This window comes from Rhizomucor pusillus (genome assembly GCF_041956525.1).
Source record: "Rhizomucor pusillus strain CBS 183.67 unplaced genomic scaffold VTP01scaffold_5, whole genome shotgun sequence".
Taxonomy (NCBI): Eukaryota; Fungi; Mucoromycota; class Mucoromycetes; order Mucorales; family Lichtheimiaceae; genus Rhizomucor; species Rhizomucor pusillus.
Window position 1 is genome coordinate 311,080 of NW_027192147.1, and position 15,220 is coordinate 326,299.

Below are 15,220 nucleotides of genomic sequence, written 5' to 3' on the forward strand. Positions count from 1 at the left end.
GATTTCGATTACCAATGGATTTATTTAAACTTTCCGTGCATGCAGCAGATCTGTGGAACCTTGACTCCCTTTTATAGCTCGTCATGTTCGTGTTCTTCTTCTTCGACATTCGTTGTAGGGAGCACGATCTTGTCACGGCCCTGCCACTTTGCATAGTTGACGGGTACAAGAAGGGATTGGAGGTTTCTGAGATAAAGGAGCTTGTCGTTGACAGAATTTGTCAGAAGCACGTTGATGAAAGTTTTCGCCGAGGCTTCGTTGATGTTGCAAGATGATGGCTCAAACAATGCATTTTCCCAGATTTTAGGCTTGATTTCACCTGTAATGGTAAAAATCACCAGTTTTGAGCATATATCTTCTCCTTCTGCTATCAAACAGCACCGTTGCATACCCTTCAATCCTACAGCGTTCGCACTAGAGCATAGCTCGTTCAACCGCTCAGCAGTGTCCTTTTCTTCCAGCTCGACCGTTGTCCAGAATTTCTTGCAGGATATCGATTTAGAGCTCTTTTTTTTCACAACAGCGTTCAGACTATTCTTTAAATATACCTTGGACAAGTAGCTGGTACGATGTCGCGGCAGCATATTGCCATTGTAAGTCAATATCACCTTTGATCGCACGCCTACGAGCTCTCCATCTCCTTCCCACTGGGCCATTTGTGGATCATAGTTGACCAACTCGCCCAAAGAAGGCCAGGACATGGCCGGGAACTTGAGGGTATAAACAAACGGGCACTAACAGGGCCGATATTGTAGATTAAAAATACTTTTGATATTGACCGTATCTTTTTTACCTCTCGAGGCTCATACAGTTTTGTGCCTTCTGTCCGCTCGGCATGCACTTTACAGACAGCATCCAAGTCATCCTCCATCGTCTCAACGTCTTGTTCTTTCAGATCAAGATTAATCACGATAATTTGCTCGGGCTCAGCGCGAGCAAAGTCAAGCACTGGATCAAGCACATCTTGCCACCGCATAGCAGATGGTTCGCCGTCAGCGGAGCATACAGCCATGTGCTTTCCCTGGCTGTCAACGCTCTTTTGCTTAGTTCTATATGTTCCACACCAGGACCAGTCGCTGTCGTCGTTACCTTTGCTTGCATAGCTTCAAATCCAATAGACGGATGCCTTTGCAGAGATATTAATAAATGCAATAAATGGCTCATCCTACTTGTAATAATTACCCTTATACATCAAGTCCTTGATATTTTCGCTGTCTGCACCAACGTCGCATGTACCTAGCCACGGGAAATAGTTTACTGGCATGTCGTACTGCTCTGGAGCGCCGTTGCAAGCTGCCAGTTCTTCTGCAGGAAGAACAGGTGCTCTGATGGTGGACAAACGTTTCGCGATTGAGTACGTAGATCCTTTTACAGTTTACGTCCCGCTGTCTCATAGAACAACTTACGTTTGACGATGCTCAATCGAGTCTGCTGCTGTTAAATGCGAGCCAAAGAACGCAGCTGCATACAAGACAGCACTGGATAATAGCTTCATTTGATGGTTTCAAGGTGAGGTAGGACGAGAAGACGACGAAACGACGCTCGGTCCCCGACTACAAGGATGACAGCTCTCTTGCAGCAGCGCGCAACAACGCTCGTCTTCACTTCGTATCTTTATTGCTAAACGTAAACGAGGATGGGAGGAGGATAAACTTTATTTTGCGTGCATCGTCAGTTAATTCAATGGCTTTGATGTATTGCAACTCTGTGTAGATCTTTTTTTTCACAGGAAATTGCATCAGAAGGAACGGATGCTATTCGCGGATCGGGATTGATTCACCTCGTCTCAAATCCACTCAGTATCCCATCGGCACCATGTTCGTCCGGCTTGTTGCGCGCCGTGCTCTTTCCTCTTCCAACGCAATCAGAGCAATGTCAACCTCGACAAAGTTCGCTCCGGCTTCTCGTGTCGCCAAGTTTGAAAAAGACGGTCTGTAAAGCTGTATATATATTTTGACGGCGTCGCATAAAAAGGAAAGGAACTGTTTCTGACAACTTTGATACAGTCTGGTCGATTTTCACCCCGTTGGCTGCCGAGACCAAGGCCATCAACCTCGGTCAGGGCTACATGAAGTGAGTTTTGCGAAATATTTTATAGATTGAGTATATCGGCAGCAACTTATCAGTCCTTTATGCAACCAGCTTCGGACCACCGGCCGTTGTGCAAAACGCTGCCAAGGAAGCCATTGACATTGTAGAATCGAACCAATACAGGTACCAGAACAACGTATATCTTGGATGTTACGTGGAGAGATAACTAATGGAAAGCGAAAAAGCCATCCCAAAGGACGACCGCGATTGCGCAACGCATTGGCAGCGTCGTACGCCCCCGAGTTCGACAGAAAGCTTAACCCAGAAACGGAAATTCTGGTAACAGCCGGCGCAAACGAAGGTGAGGGCGTCACACGGTTCAGTCTGCATGATCAAATTGCACTAAAGTCAGCGAATAATGCTGCTAGCCATGTTTGCGACATTTGCTGGATTTTTGAACGATGGTGACGAAGTTATCTGCATTGAGCCTTTTTTTGACCAGTATATTGTATGTTGGAGGATGACGATGATGATTATCATGGATACGTGTATACTGATGTGCAGTAACGACAACAATCTAGTCCAACATTACAATGAACGGTGGTAAACCGGTGTTTGTGCCTCTGCGTGCTCCTGCAAAGGCTGCCGACTCCAACATCTCTTCGCATGAATGGCGTCTCGATATCGACGAACTGCGCTCAAAGATCACTAGCAAGACTAAAATGATCGTTCTCAACACACCTCACAACCCTGTCGGCAAAGTATTCGACGAACAGGAGTTGTTGGCTATCGGACAAGTAGCGGAGGAAAAGAATCTGATCATCCTGTCTGACGAAGTCGTATGTACATCCTTACTGTTTTGAAACATGTATACTATGCTAACGGGACACGATTCAGTATGATCGACTTTATTATCCTCCCTTGAACAAGTTCCCTCGCATTGCCACTTTGGGTAACTTGTGGGAACGCACGCTAACCGTTGGATCAGGTGGCAAGAGCTTTGCAGCAACTGGATGGCGCGTAGGATGGTTGATCGGTCCTGAGCATTTGGTCAAGTATGCATTCGCTGCCCAAACCCGTGTCGTATTCTGCGTCAATTCGCCATGCCAGGAAGCCGTTGCTGCTGGCCTCGAAGCCGCACTCGAGCAGCCTATCTTTAAGCAGCAAACTGAAGCATATTTGAAAAAGCGTGCAATCCTTTCCAAGGTGTTTGACGAGTTGGAGCTTCCTTACACGTTACCTGAAGGCGCATACTACATCCTCGTCAACACGACAAAGCTCAATATCCCCTCCGATTATCCTTTCCCTGCAGAGCTCGATAACCGCGGAGGCGATTTCAAGACTTGCTACTGGCTCACAAAGGAAATCGGTGTATGTGCCATTCCTCCCTCTGAATTCTACTCGCGAGAACACTGGGATCTGGCCAAGAACTTTGCCCGCTTTGCATTCTGTAAAACTGACGACGTTCTCGAACAAGCCGTTGAACGTTTAAGGAAACTCAAGGCGTACATTAAATAAAGCAAGTTACTGCAGCATGTATAAAGTGTTTTCATATAGAGAAAGAGGGATAAAAAATACAGATAAAAGTCATCTGTCCAATTTGATGCACTTAATACAAACTCATTCTTTTGCTTAATTACCCCCGAGGAGCGGTGCACGTTCTGCACGTTCACCAAATCGGCTTGTCCATCGGCTGAAACGGCGGTTGATGCGCTCCAACCAATTCGGAATAAGAGTGCGTGCCACAGCACTCACTAGGATGCCGACCACAATGAGGGACACTGTGTGTGGAGTGGACGTCAAAAAGACGGCGGCACCCAGAAGGATCCTACAACCGCGACAGTGAGTAATTTTTTTTTGCATAGCAAGCAACTCGCTACGCCTTTTACCATGCGGTGGTTAATGCAAAGACCCAATCATGACGGTGAGAATAGTCCACGAGGTGCAAAGCGACAAATCCAATGATGACAATGATCACCGTGTGCACCTAAATATCCGTTCTTTAGACTCCCCGAGAGTTATTTTTTCAGTTTTATACGATTGCATTACCACTGGATGTGATTTTGTCTTGTCGCTAAACTGGAAGATTTGCCAGAGCGTGATGAAAAAGATGAATGCCGTATAGATCGAGAACGGCGAGTTCAAGAACGCCATATCGGTGCCATGGCGCGGAGGATAATTGCGCAGACGGTGATACACGAACACCAAAGTCGCCAGTAGCCACAACAGACCCACGAATGCAAAGATGTCGAGGTGGAAAAACTATACTCACAAAATACGTTAGAGACCCACTCCTCCTTTTTCCTACAACAACAACTTGCCCAGAGCAAAGCAATGCCGCTGTTAAGCACAGCGATCAAGAGATACCAGTATCCGAGGGCCTCGAAAAAGTCTAAAAGGAAAGCACACGCTTAGGACTGCAGGAACCAGGACACAAAATAGTATATCTTACCTTTGGGTGCACTGGGGAGCCACTGGTATATAGTCATACCAATAAGCAGCAGCTGCAAAATTCCAACGAGAATGATTACAAAGTCGCGTCCTTGGAATCCTTCTTCGTGTCCAATGAACCTTTGCGTCGTGGAAAAAGAGATAAATCTCGCTTCAGTTCAATGTTGCGAAAACAGGCGTGTAATCTCAACAGAAATGGGAAACCATGTACCAGTTGGAGTAACTGAAGGCTTGGAAGCCTATGAGCAGCAGAGTTGCTAAAGTGTTTGCAAGCTTTATCTTCACGTCGAGATTCGCCATTGTCTTGCGAAAAAAAGCAGTAAGAAGACAGCGAGGAATCTCTCTTTGCATGAAATGTTTCAGATTTCGGGAGCTGTCGAAATGTCTGCGATTAAAAATGCTGAGAAGCCATTCCACCGTCAATGCAGACTAAGATGCATGGCAGATGGTAATTAAGTGACTATTATAAATGCTGAAAAGGATTCCATTATAATAGTTGTGCACTTTTTTAATGCTATCTATGCACTTTCCATTGCTGTCACAGGTTCTGTAGGACGATAGTATGGACCTTCACGCAAATAGCGTTGCAACATTGGATAATGACCTCCGAAAATGTTGACTGCATTGTCCGCTCTAATAAGAGCTTCGACGATGGCATATTTCCATTGCTACATAGTAAATAAAGAATGATGTTATGCTCCGTATCCTTTAATAGCATTTTCAGCAACAGCAAAATGAAATCTTCTCACCTGTCCAGGTAACGAGTGTTCGGTCGTGCGATCCAGGAGATATCCCAGAAAATCGCCCGAGTTGGCCATAATCTGCTGTCCCCACGTATGCGTTGCAATTGCGTGCAGCGTTGCAAATGCAGCCATTCGGACTTCTGGAACAGGTTGCTTCGCTGTTTGTACTAGGCTTTCAAGAGTTGAAGGTCGACCTTGGAAGCGTTCGGCATTGTCAGATATCTCACATCCAAGCAAATGGAATGTGCAAATCTCACCTTCCAACGATCTGTATATATCCTCCGTCATTTGTTCAGTTTCTGGACCATCTCTGACGCAACAGTAAGAGACATGTGACGACAGTGCCTGTGGAAACTCTTTCCTCTTTACCTTACGGATAGAATTTTAGATAGACTTTGTAGATAGACTGCTTTGATATGGCCAGACGATGTACGGTATGAGTCGACAAAGTAATCTTTCAGTGAGCTTCTAAAGAGAAGCTGGAGATTTGACGGATGTGATCCAATCAATCCAATAGCTGCTATTGCAACTGTCTAAATGGATACGTCAATACAAAGATGCCTATGAGCAATAGATAGAATTATGAACGTACCAAGATCTCCCTGTTGGTGCTTGTGTCGAGACACCTATGTAATCTGGAGAATACATGGTACTTGCGCTCGATCGGTTCGAATATTATATCCTACGATGTCTTTAGCATATCACACTCTCCAATGTACATATCCCTCTTTGCTTTCACCTTGTTTCCACCGAGTTTGCCGAAGAATTTAAAGGCGAGTGATTTTGTCAATACTACTCCAGTATCACTCTCGTCTTCGTTATCCATCAATTCAGTGAGACTATCGAGAACTTCAGCCTTCTCCAAGAACGCAAATCCACTGCTGCTTACTGCAACCTAGGAAGAAAGCTTTGAGCAAGTGATAAATCTTCTAAACCGTAACCGTAAATCCTTACTTCTCCAAGAATCTCTATGGCGTTGAGCCGTAAGAGCAAATCGGGCGATCTGACTTCGTCGATTAACGTTTGGAGAAGACCAGAAGTTTTGCCCAGGTCAAATGCGCGGTCGGATGATCCTGATACGTTAACAACAAGTTCATAAACTCGAAACCGTACAGTTTCGTTTCTGAAATACGTTAATATTTCCAGCCATGGAATACATGTAGTCGTCGTCATTCTTTACTTTACTTACACACTCAATAGGCTTTGAAGCGCATTTACGTTTTCCTCGAACAAGGCGTTCGGCACCTTGCTACCGATCTAGATATTCTGCATAAATAGAGGTGCGTAAAACAGGAAAACGAGAGCGCATTCAACATACTTTGCTTGTTAAATCGACCGCTTTAGACGCAATTCCAGTATCTTGGAATGCTATTGTCGTTATGATCATTGGGAACACGTTAGAGTGTGCCTGTAGAAAATATGCAAGCATCAGAATATGAAAAAGTTAATGTAATCTCTTCTCTTGGCCAAAGCGGTATATTTTACATACGACTTGCTCTGTCGCCTCGTCTGACTCCAAGCATTTCTCGACTTGTATTAGTGAGAGCAGGCGGATCGATGGTGAAAAGTGGCCTAGACCCTGCAGCAAGAAAGTCTATACGATGTTGTCCGTGTATGAGACAAGACTTCTTCATGCAAATTATCGCCTTTCTTTTACCGCATTGCTCTGGTCCCCTACGAGTTCCTGATAGCCGATAGGTTGCAGCAACTTTCCAACGACTTCGCAGAGAATTTTGACCAAGTACTGCTCCTCCTCGCTGTCGTCTCCGGCCGCTGCAAACATTTGATAGAATGCTCGCAGAGGCACTGTCTCGAAGATAGCTTCGGCCTGCTCTGCCGCGACATTATCTGCAAGAGACGATCACGTAAGCAGTCTATAGTAACCGGTCAGATCGCGCAGTCCATTACCAGAAAGCGACACTGACAGAGCTCTGAGAGCGTCAATCTTTTCTCCATTAGAGAAGGACAATGGCGATTCTGCGATTCGCGCGATGCGTTCGAGTGGCGTAACAACAGAAGGCATGTTTCTCAGTGAAAAAGGAAAGTATGCTGCTAGTTGGGGAAATGTTCTCGTCTTTTTTAACTTATACAAATAAACTAGAATAGCTATAACCACTTAGGAAAATCCAACTAAAGGACCGTTTTCCTACTCGATCCTGATGGTATGGCTCCGTTCTGACATACGTTGCTTTGAAATTCATGCAATTAGTATGCAAGCTCATCCATATTTTAAATCAATATTTCGAAAAGCCTACTGGTATACACCGGATGGTAAAGTATATATAGAGCGTCCGCAAATTCATAAACAATTCAGGTATACAATGGATTACTAGAGGATGTACCTGAATATGCTGTAGGAAACACCGTTTACATAACCAACCCATTGGTTTGATCCCTCAACACTCCTCTGGATTCCGTGATGGATACATAAATAATGTTTTCTTCTATCACATGCGAGCTACAAGATAGTATAGCTGCGCAAAAAGAGGAAAGAAGAGCAAGAGTGCTTCAAAAAGTACATTCATAGTGTCTTCAATCTCAACTCGAAAAATACTTTTGCCGCTTCACTTATCCTCTGCTTAGAAATAACTGTTCTCTCTTCCATAAACTTATCACAAAGTCTTCTCGAGCTGTTTATAATTACATCAAGCTGCAGTATACTAATTTATTTGGTAGAAAGCCAATCTCTAGCTTTATCGATGCTGAGAGAAGCACGCTCTTCGGTGTGCTTGACCAAATCATCATCGCCCGAGTCCAGGGCGTCGACGATAGCAGGGAATACCTGAGAGTCATACCCGGTCCAAAGGCCTGGGGCGTAGACGACATGCTTGAACCAAGTACGATCCTTGATGCCCTCGGGATCCACGAAACCGCGCTCAAAGTAGGTAAGGCGCTTGTTGGTACGGGCGACGCGGCGAGCAACTTTGGCTGGAAGCTTCTCGTTGTCATCAACGAATTTTTGTACCTTTGCATCGAGACGAGCACGACGCTTTTCAAAGTGGCTAGCAGCATCTGAAAGTTTGCCAATGGACTCCTTCAGCAGAGAAAAGTCCTTGGATTGTGCAGAGTAAGCAGAAAGTTCGTCGACATAGCCGTCCAGAGCTTCCGCGTAGTCATTTGGAGAAATCGGTAATATGACAGAGTCAGAGAGGCGCAGAGTCATCAAACCCCAAATCTTGGTGAGTGTTTGGTGGTAGTAAAAATCGGGATCACCAAACTTTTCCATCCAGTGGAAGCTGTCGTAGTTGCTATGGTAAACGCCATAGTCGCCCTCAAATTCCATGCTAATACTGGCAATACCGAGATGATCCAAGAAAGGAACAAAATCAGAACCGGAGCCAAGGTTGCGGACGGTTGGTTTGGGAGATGGCGTGCCAGTTCGGTTAGTGAACTCGCTCCAAGCCTCATACACGGTCTTGCCAGTTCGAGGGTCCTGAATACTGCTAGTTACTTCATAGATCAAGTTGCTAAGAGATGGGGAAGCAGCTGCTTGGAAGTGAGGACCGGATACAGCAACGTCTACGTTAATGTAGACGACAGCCTTCTCTCTGAGCCAATCCCGGTTATCCTCTACCCATTCGGTGGAACCGACCAAACCATACTCTTCAGCATCCCAGGATGCAAAAAGGATGGTTCGAGCAGGACGCCAACCAGTCTTTAACAATTCGCCAAAGACACGGACCAGCTCAAGCTACAATGATTGTCACAGTTAGGTATCCTGTATTCCAAGTGAAGTGAAGATTCTGATTAGTCATACCAAAGTTGCAGAGCCCGATGAGGGATCGACAGCACCGTAAACCCAGGCATCGCGGTGGTTGCCAAGCACAATGACGCTGTCGGGATCCACTGCGCCTTCGATAACACCGATAACATCCCATATAGGTGTAATCTTTTCATCAATAATGTTGACCAGGTTCACATCCCCTTCGCTGGGTCCGCTGTAATAGTCAACTTCTTCGAGGCCTCCAGCCCAATCGTTTTCACCACGGACACCGTGGCCCTGGGTAGCCTTGAGCAAAGGAAGTGCGTCTCTCCAGGAGATAGGCAAGGATGGGATCTTGGCAAGACCATGAACTTCGTCTCTATCGAGTCTTGGTGCATCCTTAGTGGCAGCGTATCCAGGAGTAAGAGGATCACCAGTTGTCAAGGACAAGTATTGGACAGATCCACGTTGCACAGAACTTGGCGAGCGCCTGATAAAGTTTGTCAAAAGTGAGATGTATACAATATTCGATAAGGTACGAATTCGTCGCTTTGGAGACATACCATGGTCCTTCAGGGTAAGACTTGGCAGGGTTGACGTAAGGATATCCTTCCTTGTTGATCGGTCCATCGTCGATAGGGTCAGAGTAAATAAGAGCGCCAGCGCAACCAAACTTTTCAGCAGCGCGAACCTTGAGACCACGGAAAGCACCACCGTAGCGCATCAAGGCAATGGTTCCAGTGAGGTTAACTCCCTGGTCTACAAGGTATTGGAAATCTTCAACGCGTCCGTAGTTTGCATAAACGACAGGACCGGTGGCAGTGCCATTTTTGGAATAGCCTAGTAATGCCAAATATGTCAAATTGAGCCCAAACAGGTTTCTCGTGAGCTTGCAACAGTAGTCTCTTTCCTGGACATTACCATGGAACGTGGGAACGTTGTCAGGGTCTTTGCTGGTTTCGTCCTCGTCAACAACATCTTCGCGCAGCTCAGCTTCGTAGCGAAGCTCCTCTGGACCCGAGACGATGGCAAGTCGATGTTTAACAGGATAGTTGAGCAAAGGATAGTATGTCTTGATGGTCGTATTGGCGATTCCAAATTCAATGAACTTGTCGCGAGTCCACTCAGCCTGGGACCTATCGCTTTCAGTTCCAGCAAGATGCGCAACGGAGGTATAATGCTTGAGATAACCGCGAATATTTTCATTGTCAGGAAGATCAAGCACAAGCTTTTCAGCATGCAGTATTTGGTCTTTTCCAGGCCAGAGCTCTGCATAATAATGTCATCAATTAACACCGCGGTCCCAAAGTGGAAAAGTCGCGTCGATCTGTAAATACTTACGGCCATCATCGGAGCCCTTGATGAAATACGCAATCAATCCACCAAGACCAGCGAGTACCAGGATGATTGCAATCACGATAAGCGCATTCTTGATCCAGGTTCGTCTGGGAGGCTGCAGTGTCATGCTCTGCCTGTCGATGAGTGGAGCGCGCTCTCCCTTGGAGCCAACTGCGTGCTCCCACCATCGGCGGAGGCGGCCGGGCTGGTTTGTGCCCGCGCTGTTCTCCTCTTGCGGCACTGAAGAGTATCCTTGAGCCATAAGAAGGAGGAGGAAGAAGAAAAAGGAGGAAGAGATGTAAATTGAATCGATGGCTTCCGTGCACTCGGTTAAAAGCGGAGATCAACTTGTAAAAACTGCAGAATGCATGCAAACACCGAGGTGTCGGATGGAAGAACACGCCCTTTGCGTGCTTGACGTATCACAACGACAATACCCTATCTCCCAATTCGCTTTTGCTTTTACGATCCTATCAAAGTATCGCGCCATTCTCTGCATAAACTTTCCTCCCTGCTCTATCATTCAAGTCCTGCTTACTTGGGCAAGGGTAGTTCACGGCCATGTCGGAGCCGTTTCCAGGCAGCAACACTTGCTCTTGTCAGCGAGGTACAAAGGTCCAACATAAAGCGTGGGATATTTGCAAGATGTAATCGATAAATATGATATTAGATAATCAATTCCTTTACTAAGGCTTTGGTGTTGTTCCTCAGAGTGTGAGTTCGCCCTGTTCGGCGGAACCTGAGCAGGCTAGGGTGGGATTCATGCAGACAATGGGTGAACCAAAATACTGGGTCTTACGCAGAAACAACCCGACAGTCAAGGTTGTAGACAGGCTGTATACAGACATATATCAATGCTAAGTATTTGTATTACTCTAGACACAATCGCAATGGAAACAAGCGCCTGGGCTCTTGCCATGACAACGAGGAGCAAGACTTTGTGAGCATGCACCATGGCTTGATGCGCTTTTGAAGCCTACATTAGTAAATCTATCGATGCATTCCCCACCCCCTGTTATATGATATCGGGATCTCGCCTTTTGATCTATCAATGTAATTGCCCCATGTTATATGACATCGGGCTTTTTGCCGTTTGACAGAGCGATCCATAAAAGAACTACACGAATCTACACTTTACAGTTTGTTGGTTCTTTCAAAAGCTTTTGAGGGGCCACTGTGTCTGGATTCAAGATTAAAGCATTTCCTACCACTGACAAACCCGGGAAGCTCAAAGAGTTTACCTACGATGCGCCTCCATTGAAAGGCGACGAAGTTTACATCAAACTGCTGGCCTGCGGTCTATCTCACACCGACGTGCTTTACATGTCTCAACCGGACACGATCCTGGCCATGAACCCGTTGGAGAAATAGTAGAAGTGGGTAAAAATGTTAAGCGATACAAGAAAGGCGATGTTGTCGGGTGAGTGACGAGTTACAAGGTTAGTGTTTAATCCAATAATAACAGTCGCTAATTGTAAACTGTAGCTATTCGTACTTGAGAGACTGTTGCTTGAACTGTCGTCAATGCATTTCTGGCAACGATATTATGTGCCCGGACCATGTCCTGTATCCAGAAGGGAACAATAATGGGTTCGCACACGGTGTTGTCTGCAAGGAAGGGTACGTAAAAGGATTAGCCTGATATGCTCGTTGCTAAGCAAAATATAAAAATCTAGCTTTGTATATAAGATTCCAGATGGTTTCACGCCTCAGGAGGCAGCACCTCTAATGTGCACTGGATTGACCGTTTTTACTGCTCTGCCGCAAGCCAAACTGTTGCCGACAGCTAGAATTGCAGTCGTCGGCATCGGTGGTCTTGGACACTTGGCACTTCAATTCGCAAGTGCATGGGGTTGCCATGTTACAGCTATCTCTCATACACCCGTAAGTCAATTTTTTTATTCTGCATATTTGACATACCATTTTGTGTAATCTAACAGGGTCATCTCTATATTAGAACAAGAAAGACGAATGCCTTACGTTCGGTGCACACGAGTTCATGGTTTCCAAGGACTTTACACCTGAATACATCGAAATAGCCTCCAAGTTTGACTTGATTTTGGATACTGTCAGCATTGATCTGGAATGGGACACATATCTTGATCTTTTGGATAGGTAAGTTGGCCATCACCAGGATGTTGCTTCGTCATTTGGCTTACGAATTAATGATATATAGAACGGATCTTTCTTCTTGATTGGTATTCCCAACGGTCCAATTCAGATCAAAGGTGTCATGCCCTTCTTGCAAAACCAGCGCGTTTTCAAAGGTGCCATTCTCAGCGGTAGACACGCTGTGGAATTGATGCTTGAGTTTGCTCAACGTCACAGTGTCAAGCCTGCCATTAAGGAATATCCCTTGGTGACATAAAAAGCGACAAGATCATGTAGCTTACTCTATTGATTAATTTATTTACTTATAGACGACAGAAGGTATTGAAAAAGCCATCAAAGACAGCGAATCGAACAAGGTTCGGTACAGAGCAGTGCTTGTCCCGCAACATTAACAGCAAGAAAAAATCGTCCGTTACTTTAAATATTTGAGCCTCCCCGTTTTTCGTTTCTTGTAAATAAAAAAGAATGCATGCTTTCGAGAAGGGAAGCGATTATCTTCCTTGTTAGTTTTTAATATTATTTAGAGAGAAATGTACAATGATTGAAGTTTGCCCATAGGATATACAATCATGCCAGCAGCATAAAGTCCTACTGATAAACCGAGTGCGACTTGCAGCATTTGAAGTGCAAATAGTGCTTGCGTAGGATCATCTTGATACAACAGTGCAAATGCACTACGAACACCTTTTCACATTAATGTTGATGAGACATGTAAAAAGTATATATAACTTATTGGTTCAACTTACCTATGCTACCAGGCACCAAGAGTGTAATGCCAACGCAAAGCGGGCCCAAGGTTGGTTCTCCTGTCAATTTGCATGCAAGGTTCGAATACAGTCCCATCGAGAAGGCAGCAATAGTGCTCAAGATTTGAGCGTCTCTAACTACTTTGCCGAGGAAATAAAGGACGCAGAACCCAACGGTGGCGCAACATATTTGGGTAGTGTATTGATGCCGAGAAGAGCCGTAGCTCAAGCCAATGGAAATGCTCATCACTGGAACGAGCAGAATAAAGAACCATGGTGAGACTGGTGGTCCGCAATATCCGTCATCAGCAATCTCCGGATCAAGAGTAAGGTACAAGCGGCTGCCAATCTGGAGTCCATAGGCAAGCATAAATGCAAGAATGGTTGCGTATGTGAGTCGTATAGCACCAGTTGTAACCTGCCGAGAAGTAATTTCCATCTACGTGGCACAAAATCATTATTTTTTACACATTTTAAATTAACGGCTGTGTAAAGTCTGCTTACGACTGACATGGTCATTCCGTAGCCAGGAAGCAGGATCAGAATGGACGATACTGCAACTTTGGTAAAGCAGGCATATCGGTTTAAAGCGCGAGCAAAGAAGCCGACAAGTATGCTGCAAGAGACCTCGTAGACAGGACCGTATGCAGGGAAGTTGTTTGCTGCAATGAAAAGCAATGCTGCCACGAGGCCGGCAGCTCCAGCCGCCGAAGCATCTATCCAAGTACCCTCAAACATGCACGCAGTAGCAGTGAACCCTGTCAATGCAAAGGAGAGGCATACTGCAATGTTACTGCAGGTCGGTTTTGAAGCTAGAATCCGTTTTAACGATGCAAGACATTCTTCTGGACCAAAATGACCTTTGTAAAAGTTGTTCATGGTTCGTACGACGCGCGATACTCGCCATACATCCATTGCTTGTGGCGACTTGACAGCGACGGTTTCTGGCTCTGCTAAGCGCGGATTTGTAACAGATACCAGTACCAGATCAGGAACTATTGAAAAACTGGCTTGTACCTTGAGCATTTTCGCAGCATGCTTCATTGACTCCTCCTATCATACATTGCAATGTATCTTTTCTTTAGATGGATAACTCAAGCAAAAGGAGAAAGAAGAAAAAGACTTTCTACATGCAAGATACTTCACTTACTACCCTGTGGCAAGGTACACCGAACTGTAGTAGACTTTGGCCCAAGGTCAAGACGATTGCTTTTTTGGTGTGGAATAGTTGCTCGTGCGTAGTAGCAGTTGGCATCGTCGGTACATCTTGCGATACATTAACATAGATATCGTCGCTACCATCCGGCTTTTCGTTAATGGCATCTTTGCTGCTTGCGGGAGACGATGTTGATGCTTCGAATGTCGTTGCGCTGCTATCGCATATATTTTTGGATGCATGATCTGTGTTGAAAAGATCGTCGCTGTTTTTCATGCTGCTTCTACTGGCAGTAGAAGTAACCGTCTTGTCATCCTCTTCGTCATTGTCCTCGGATATGTTCTTTTTGCACTTGTCATCTTCGTTGCTAGACAAGTATGGTAACTTTGGCTTCTTTGGAGACGTTATCGAGTCTGATGGCGGCCTGGCCCGCTTTCGAGCAGATGGAAACTGTATCCGCTTCTCATCCTTCTCTAGAACGTTCGCATTAGGTAATGGTTCAGCGCAATCAGTTTTTGATAAATATGAGCTAGATGAAGAATCGGCACAGGTTGCAACCATTGTTTCGCTGCTGAAGGATCGATTGGATACATATCGTCGGTCAAGAGTGTCAATATCCGCCGCCGCTCGGTCTTTGAGCCGTGGAACGTCTTGCATATCATTACAGTACATATCGCCAGATCGGCTGTCGGTTGCAAGGATTGTTGCGGAAACAAATGGATTTGACGGGGGAATATTTTGCTCAGTAGACATGGCGTTCTATGATTGCATTTAGAGGGCGAAAGAGAAGAATCCCTTTAGCATACATGGTATGCCTTGACTAGTCTATTCGTAGACGAGCGTACGATGTCATTGCATACGGACACGTTGCAGAAGCAGGACTTTTTATGCGCACAGTTACGTATAGCGTTTCTTTATAAAACAGATTCTCAAGATCGTA

General features: G+C 45.4%; 8 protein-coding genes across 8 annotated transcripts; 3 read left to right on the top strand and 5 right to left on the bottom strand.

Annotated features, from left to right (window-relative positions):
- Window positions 1-71: 71 nt before the first annotated feature.
- On the bottom strand, window positions 72-1,495 carry VTP01DRAFT_8234 (uncharacterized protein; the record flags this gene model as incomplete). The annotated part of the gene is made up of 7 exons (XM_069387333.1): window positions 72-319; window positions 392-482; window positions 549-734; window positions 794-1,025; window positions 1,090-1,126; window positions 1,183-1,325; window positions 1,407-1,495. The coding sequence occupies 7 exons, from the start codon at window positions 1,493-1,495 to the stop codon at window positions 72-74; spliced, it is 1,026 nt and encodes a 341-aa protein (XP_069241112.1).
- A 377-nt stretch (window positions 1,496-1,872) lies between these two features.
- VTP01DRAFT_8235 (uncharacterized protein) lies at window positions 1,873-3,549 on the top strand (the record flags this gene model as incomplete). Its single annotated transcript, XM_069387334.1, has 7 exons — window positions 1,873-1,930; window positions 2,007-2,073; window positions 2,143-2,214; window positions 2,277-2,392; window positions 2,460-2,539; window positions 2,613-2,870; window positions 2,929-3,549. 7 exons carry the CDS (start codon window positions 1,873-1,875, stop codon window positions 3,547-3,549), a joined length of 1,272 nt encoding a protein of 423 aa, XP_069241113.1.
- A 114-nt stretch (window positions 3,550-3,663) lies between these two features.
- VTP01DRAFT_8236 (uncharacterized protein) lies at window positions 3,664-4,782 on the bottom strand (the record flags this gene model as incomplete). Its single annotated transcript, XM_069387335.1, has 6 exons — window positions 3,664-3,859; window positions 3,921-4,018; window positions 4,081-4,293; window positions 4,353-4,423; window positions 4,484-4,602; window positions 4,694-4,782. 6 exons carry the CDS (start codon window positions 4,780-4,782, stop codon window positions 3,664-3,666), a joined length of 786 nt encoding a protein of 261 aa, XP_069241114.1.
- A 218-nt stretch (window positions 4,783-5,000) lies between these two features.
- On the bottom strand, window positions 5,001-7,248 carry VTP01DRAFT_8237 (uncharacterized protein; the record flags this gene model as incomplete). Its single annotated transcript, XM_069387336.1, has 12 exons — window positions 5,001-5,150; window positions 5,232-5,419; window positions 5,483-5,535; window positions 5,595-5,758; window positions 5,818-5,907; window positions 5,965-6,120; window positions 6,180-6,348; window positions 6,415-6,482; window positions 6,544-6,633; window positions 6,715-6,819; window positions 6,883-7,073; window positions 7,134-7,248. 12 exons carry the CDS (start codon window positions 7,246-7,248, stop codon window positions 5,001-5,003), a joined length of 1,539 nt encoding a protein of 512 aa, XP_069241115.1.
- A 642-nt stretch (window positions 7,249-7,890) lies between these two features.
- Window positions 7,891-10,528, bottom strand: VTP01DRAFT_8238 (uncharacterized protein; the record flags this gene model as incomplete). The annotated part of the gene is made up of 5 exons (XM_069387337.1): window positions 7,891-8,916; window positions 8,983-9,418; window positions 9,492-9,768; window positions 9,850-10,197; window positions 10,270-10,528. The coding sequence occupies 5 exons, from the start codon at window positions 10,526-10,528 to the stop codon at window positions 7,891-7,893; spliced, it is 2,346 nt and encodes a 781-aa protein (XP_069241116.1).
- Window positions 10,529-10,634: 106 nt separating this feature from the next.
- On the top strand, window positions 10,635-12,461 carry VTP01DRAFT_8239 (uncharacterized protein; the record flags this gene model as incomplete). Its single annotated transcript, XM_069387338.1, has 11 exons — window positions 10,635-10,744; window positions 10,795-10,873; window positions 10,937-10,980; window positions 11,035-11,088; window positions 11,146-11,206; window positions 11,458-11,563; window positions 11,638-11,686; window positions 11,752-11,886; window positions 11,943-12,150; window positions 12,224-12,381; window positions 12,443-12,461. 11 exons carry the CDS (start codon window positions 10,635-10,637, stop codon window positions 12,459-12,461), a joined length of 1,023 nt encoding a protein of 340 aa, XP_069241117.1.
- Window positions 12,462-12,499: 38 nt separating this feature from the next.
- On the top strand, window positions 12,500-12,770 carry VTP01DRAFT_8240 (uncharacterized protein; the record flags this gene model as incomplete). Its single annotated transcript, XM_069387340.1, has 2 exons — window positions 12,500-12,625; window positions 12,687-12,770. The coding sequence occupies 2 exons, from the start codon at window positions 12,500-12,502 to the stop codon at window positions 12,768-12,770; spliced, it is 210 nt and encodes a 69-aa protein (XP_069241118.1).
- Window positions 12,771-12,898: 128 nt separating this feature from the next.
- Window positions 12,899-15,033, bottom strand: VTP01DRAFT_8241 (uncharacterized protein; the record flags this gene model as incomplete). The annotated part of the gene is made up of 4 exons (XM_069387341.1): window positions 12,899-13,062; window positions 13,125-13,563; window positions 13,629-14,177; window positions 14,275-15,033. 4 exons carry the CDS (start codon window positions 15,031-15,033, stop codon window positions 12,899-12,901), a joined length of 1,911 nt encoding a protein of 636 aa, XP_069241119.1.
- Window positions 15,034-15,220: the final 187 nt, after the last annotated feature.